This window comes from Saccopteryx bilineata, chromosome 1, assembly GCF_036850765.1.
Source record: "Saccopteryx bilineata isolate mSacBil1 chromosome 1, mSacBil1_pri_phased_curated, whole genome shotgun sequence".
Lineage (NCBI taxonomy): Eukaryota > Metazoa > Chordata > Mammalia > Chiroptera > Emballonuridae > Saccopteryx > Saccopteryx bilineata.
This window is the reverse complement of record NC_089490.1, coordinates 161,254,064-161,260,063: the sequence shown is the minus strand read 5'-3', so window position 1 is coordinate 161,260,063 and position 6,000 is coordinate 161,254,064. Positions and strand designations below refer to the sequence as shown.

The 6,000-nt window shown below is 51.2% G+C and overlaps 1 protein-coding gene and 1 pseudogene across 5 annotated transcripts in view; one reads left to right on the top strand and one right to left on the bottom strand.

Annotated features, from left to right (window-relative positions):
* The first annotated feature begins 788 nt into the window (after positions 1 to 788).
* On the top strand, positions 789 to 902 carry LOC136321241 (small nucleolar RNA SNORA32; annotated as a pseudogene).
* Positions 903 to 1,977: 1,075 nt separating this feature from the next.
* Positions 1,978 to 6,000, bottom strand: part of MSRA (methionine sulfoxide reductase A) — a 450,515-nt gene continuing 446,492 nt past the window's right edge. For 4 of the 5 annotated variants that reach the window (XM_066278730.1, XM_066278701.1, XM_066278720.1 and 1 more), the window contains one exon: positions 1,978 to 2,748. In XM_066278730.1, coding sequence (XP_066134827.1) covers positions 2,584 to 2,748 — 165 coding nt within the window. In that variant the 3' untranslated portion in view covers positions 1,978 to 2,583. The remainder of the gene's footprint in view (positions 2,749 to 6,000) is intronic. The other variant, XM_066278710.1, reaches the window with a different exon arrangement.

Here is a 6,000-nt window from a genome sequence, read left to right as displayed (position 1 = left end):
TTCAAATGGCCTCAAGTATTTAGCTCCTAAAGAAGAGAGTTGAACTTTTCAGGACCAAGGCTGGTGGCCTGAAACCACTGGAAGGAGGTTTCTTTCTGATATGTAAATGAATTTATGAAACTTTCCAATACTAGTAGAAAACTGCCTCTTGGGTCTTCTGCTTCCTTAGCCGTATAGTGAGGGCAGTCATCTAAATTAGCTATAAAAACTCCTTCCAGATCTAAAACTTGTAATACATACTAAAGTATAGTATTTAAAAAATAATTTTTTACTTGACATGAGCATAGAATAAGAACAATTTTTTATAATTAAATTTTGGAATTAATTATGAAAGAAAGTTTACCTTCTTTATTTATTGTCTTTATAGATGGCACACTCAACCTGGAGAATTAAAGAGAAGTTCAGCCCTGGCTGGGTTGCTCAGTGGGTAGAGCATCATACCAGCAGGCCAAGGTCAAAGGCTCAACCCACAGTCATGACACATACGAGTAGCAACCAATGAGTGCACAGCTAAACTGAACAACTAAGTGGAACAACTAGTTGGTACTCTCCCCACCTTCCTCTCTCTCTCAAATCAAGAGAAAAAAAATTTTAAGGAGGGAGGCTTAGTCATACAGGTAATATTTACAAAGGGAACAGGGTTTATTGGTAAACCCCCAAAAGATGGTGTTATAGGTCACAATGCACAACAGTGTGTTGTTTCTACCTCCCATATACAGCCATCTGTGGGGACCTGCAGGGAGAACAAATACCTTGACCTCAGTCATCTCCTGCCCTCTACTTCCTGCTGGCCAGATCCAAATTAAAGCAAGAGAGCTTTGCCGTGGACATGACCACAAAACATTTTCCCATTAGGTTTTCTTTCTGCTACATTGCTAGCATTCAACCTATTGGGAACATTTTTTTTAAAAAGCAACAAAAAAAAAGCAAGAGAGCAAGGAAGCCTGTTAGAGTCCATTCAGGGTGACAGGACACGGAGCAAGATGAAGAAGAGTGGAGTCTGGATCTGGAGAAAGAAAAAGATAGCAGCACAGGCTACCTGCCTTAGTCGGCTTAAACTCCTGTAACAAAAATACCATAAACTGGGGGGCTTAAATATCAGGCATTTATTTCTCACAGTTCAGGAGTCTGAGAAGTCTAAGATCAAGGTGCCAATAGATCTGGTGTCTGACGAGAGCCTGCTTCCGGGCTTGGGGACAGCCACTTTGTTATATCCTCACATGACCAAGAGAGGGAGTGTCTATCTCTTTCTTGTATAAGGCACTAATCCCATTTTGGGGGCCCCACCCTCATGACTTGACAGGATTCCAGCCCTGCCCTTGTAGTTTCTCCATCACCACACATTCCTCCCTGTCTTAGGCCATTTGTATGTCCTGGTCCTTCTATTTGGAAAGCATTTCCTTCAAGCAATCAAAGTGAAGATGCTGACAGTGAGTAGATATATCTATGCAGAAATCAAGAAGGAAAATAAACAGGCTGAATACCGCAAACTACTCTGCTCTGCTCCCCTAACTTGTGTTTATGTGTTCTCAAATTAAGGCTCATCACCTCACAGAGGCCTCCCCTGACCAATGTAGCTAACACAACCCTTGAGGCCACTGTACAATCCCAGACACAACTTCCACCTTATCTTACTAATCACCTCCATATCATTTCTCAGGACCTGCAATTATCCTACTTATTCACGCATTTATACGTTTATTGCTTACGGCCCCCTCCCCTTGTCTTAATTATAAAGACAAGGGCAGGGATTGCGGGTGTCTGTTCTTTGTAACTAGAAGAGTCCACGATGTGTAACATGCGTGTGAAAAACAGTTATTATCATTAAAGTTTCAAGGAGTCAGAGGTGTCCATGTTTTCAAAAAAAATGTTAAATCTTATTTCCCATTTGGGGGAAAATGATTCTGGGGATTTTATCTTACAGTGCTTAGAAATAGCCTACCTTAACAAGTAAAAGACAGATGAGACACCACACAGTTTGTATTATTAGACTGTAGCCTTTTATTAGAACAAGCATGTCTCCTAGCTGTAAGCAATGCGTTAGAATTCATCAAGCTTAACTCACATTTTCTCTGGCACAGGAGGGCCGAAGAGAGAGAAAAAGCCCTTTACACATGCACAGGATCAAAGAGCAAAGTATTTCAGCGAATGATTCAGCGAGGCTATAAATGTTTGCAAATTTTAAGGCACTGGAGGGCGCAGGGGCACATGTGGTGGGAAAGGGCTGGGATAAAGGACTTCCCACATGCCCCAGCCAGGCCGACAGTCCCCGCTTCTGTCCCTGGCCCCCACGGCAGGCACCCAGGCACAAGGGAAGTGAACACAGCATGTTCATTTTCCTCATTCAGACCCCAGATGAGCCCCCAAAAATCTCACAGCTCCCACCACAGCTTAGTAGAAGATAAATTACATGTTATCAACTTGCATGGCGCTTCATGGAAATTACACAACACACAGGATTTTTACGAAGGCCTTTGTGCTTTGAGCACTACAAGAAGCCACGGACGTGAGCCACAGAAGAACGGCCCAATTTGTTGAAAGCATTTTTGATGTGACCTCAAGGGCTGACCACACGGGGATAAATTACTTTTTAATACCCAGCGGACAGGACACTCCGGTGCCCCCGAGACCACAGTACCCGCCGGGGTTCTTGCTCAGGTACTGCTGGTGGTAATCCTCTGCATAGTAGAAAGTCTGTCCCTCCCGGATGTCGGTGGTGATCTGGCCGTAGCCATGCTCTGACAGAACCTGTGGAGAGAAAAACACATCAGGACCCAATCCTGGCCAGAGATGGTACCAAGAAGGAGCGATGGGGCCATTGGGCCGTGAGGGAGGCCAACATGGGTGACTAGGGATGTCTGGTTGGTCCTTGTCTGCTGGGCTTTGTCACTTCCTAGCTCAGTTATTCTGGGCAAGCTATAACGTTCTTGATTTCTCAGGGGAAACAGCAGGGGCACGTGACTCCCTGGCTGCCCTAGGAAAGATGGGGGTCCCTGAGAGCATCAGTAGGACTGCAGTGGGAGGGGGTGGAGGCGCACCAGCAGGACAGGGCAGGGGGTCTGCAGCACCACCCAGGGCTGTCCCTCTGCCTCCAGCTCAGGGACAGGCCCCCTGCCCACTCACAGGCAGCACAGAGGGTCCCCACATGCTCCTGTGGTTCTAGGGAGCAGGGGCCCTGCCAGGATGCCCTGGGGAGCAGAGGCGCATTTGGGGTTTGGGCTTTGTGACCCCAGGCCTGGGAGCCGGGGCGGTGAGGTCAGGGGAGGACGTGGCCTGAGGGCCTGTGTCAGCTCGTCAGTCCCTGTCCTCTGTGACCTAGTTGAAGGCCCGGTGGCCTCTGCTGCCAGGGGAAGAAACAGACACGTAAACACAAGCTGGGGGAGGAGAGCGGAGCTATTTGGGGCAGAGACGGATTAAGAAACAGACATTGTTCCCCGTGGGCCCCAGCGCGTTTCCTTTCCCTTTTGGGTTTCGGCTGTGCCCTAATTCTTCCCTGTTCTGGGCTGCCTGCAGAATTTGAGCACAAGGCTGCAGAGACCTGGTCCGGGTGCCACTGACTCCATTCTGGATGGGGGTGCCCAGTGGGGCTGGGACTCGTGTTTCTGTAAGGGAACCGATCTCTGACTGTCCCTTGGTCCACTTGAGAGGAGGACCTCACAGCTGCAGAGCTTCGGGAATCCAATATAAATATTCAGCATAATTCTCTGCCCCAGCTTTTCCCTGAGAACCTTCACCTCTTCCCTGACTCTCCACCCAGTGCTCGCGAGGCTGACGGGGAGTCGGATGAGCAGGCAGGGTGGGAAGGGCCAGGATCCTCGCCAAGGCGGGAGGCTGGACCCCGCTGATCAGAGGCAGCCAGCTCCCTTACCTGGGTTAGAAAACATAACTGAGGAGCCATTCTAACTTCAGTTTTGACACTTTTCTTTAAACTAGCAATTACTGAGAGTTTGCCATATGCCGCACTCACTCGGCACAAAGACTTCACGGTGTTAATTTTAGCCCCACTGCAGCTGTCTGAAGGAAGGACTATTATTATCATCTATCTTTAAAAGCGTGTGTCAGATATTGTCCTGATCCCTGACATTCTCAGCTCTCCCGGAATTGCACTGAAAGCTTGGAAACCACATTCTTCAGATTCTATTGCCAGCAGCCTCGCATGCAGTTCAGATGCTGCAGGCAGGACAGGCACACCTGGGATCTGGCAGGTTGGGTCAGAGGAGAAGCCGCCTTCTCCGGGTGCAACTCTGAGGATGTACAAAGGTATATTCAGAGAGCAGACCCGGGCCTGCCGGCTGCCCCTGAGAACTGTGTGCGCTCACACTGCGGGCAATTGGAGTCATCAGCAATGATTTCTAGAAATTTCTGTAACTTCTTGATCCTGAAATCCACTGGGTCTTTCCCCTGACCTTCACTCCAACAGCCTTCCTAATGATTGCCGAAGCACCAAATCCCTTTGTGAACCGCAGCCTGCTGGAAACACCAGGAACACTCCCTGTGTTCAGACGGCACCCTGTGGACACAGCATTTGATGCCAGCACTGCTTCCAGGATGCAGAACCAGAGTAAGGAGAGCCTGGGAGTGGCTACCTGTCCTGGTCAGACCGTTAGGAAGGACCTCAGTGTGCTGGGAAGAGGGTCAGCGCCCGTGGTGTATAACGGCATTCAGTTATGTCACCACTGGTATTGGCCTATGGAGAAACTGACCACTGAAGGAAGGCTGTGGGACATGAGGTGGCTGTGGCAGTGGAGGTTCTGGTGAAGGTGACACGCATGTGGCCTGTGGGGTGTCCAGGCCAAGAGCCTGTGGAAGGTAAAGTCGCAAGGTCAGGACCTGGCATTCCTGGCACAAGCGCAGACAGCCAGGGAACGTTTGGGGCCCATTCAACACCGCCTCTTATTTCTTGTGGCTGCATTCACGTACCACGAGAAAGGCTGGCTCCCACGGGCTCCGGTTTGCAAGCAGAGCTCACACCCTCTGTGGGTCTGAAGCCCAGGGATGGCCTCAGAGAGCGCACCCACTCACACACTGCAGGCACCCGTGACCCTCCCCGCCGGCTCCTGCCCGAGAGGCTCTGCGGGTGTCGACGGAGTCCTCTCCATTCTGAACTGATGTTATATATTCATGTCAGAAGTTTCCCCACTATGGCCATACTGAATGGGTGCCCGTCCGCTGTTAGAGCCTCTGCTTCTCCCCTGTCTCCATCGCCCCGGGCCAGGGCCTGGCTCCCAGGTCTGCTCACCTCGCCACGCATGCGCCTCGAGTGGGCTCTGGCCTCTCTGAGGGCGACCTCCCCACACACTGCTCGTGGGACTCCTCGTCCACAGACAGCTGTTCCCCTTGTAGGAGCAAGGATGGCCCTCCCAGAAACCTCTCTGCCTGAGGCAGGGAGGCCAGCCCCTGGCGCTGTGGCCCAGGCTCCCCTCCTCTCCACACCAGCTCTCGGTGACCCCCCCACCCCCAGAGGGGAAGCAGCTGTGGGGAGTGGTGGGCAGGGAGGATGACAGTGGGGGCCCAGGCAGTACCAGGCCTCTGCCACAAGATGGCAGACAATTCACTTTTATGAAAAACCCACAGGAACAGAGAGGGCTGCGCTGCCCTCCTCCACCTCCCCTTCAACTGGGACATTCTGGACAGGTCTTGCCCATGCGGCAGACACATGCTGGAGCCACCGGGCCTGTGGTCACGTTGCCCCCCCCCCACCCACACACACACACGGGGCCAGGCAACCTCCAGGCTGAGGCCATCGTCAGCACAGAGTTGTGGCTCTAAATCTGGAGGACAAGGGGACAAAAATGCACAAAAGAAACTGGATATGAAAGAAGAGGAAGTAAGGAAATAAAAAAATCCCATCTGGTCATTAGTTTTCCTTCCTCCTCCACAGCCTGGCCCTCTGCTTTCCCATTTGACAGAAAAGCAGTTCAGCCACCTCCCAGGCCTGTGACTCAGACAGAGCCAGCGGGACCAGGGCAAGGGTTCTCCCCGGGGACCTCCTCGCCCTTT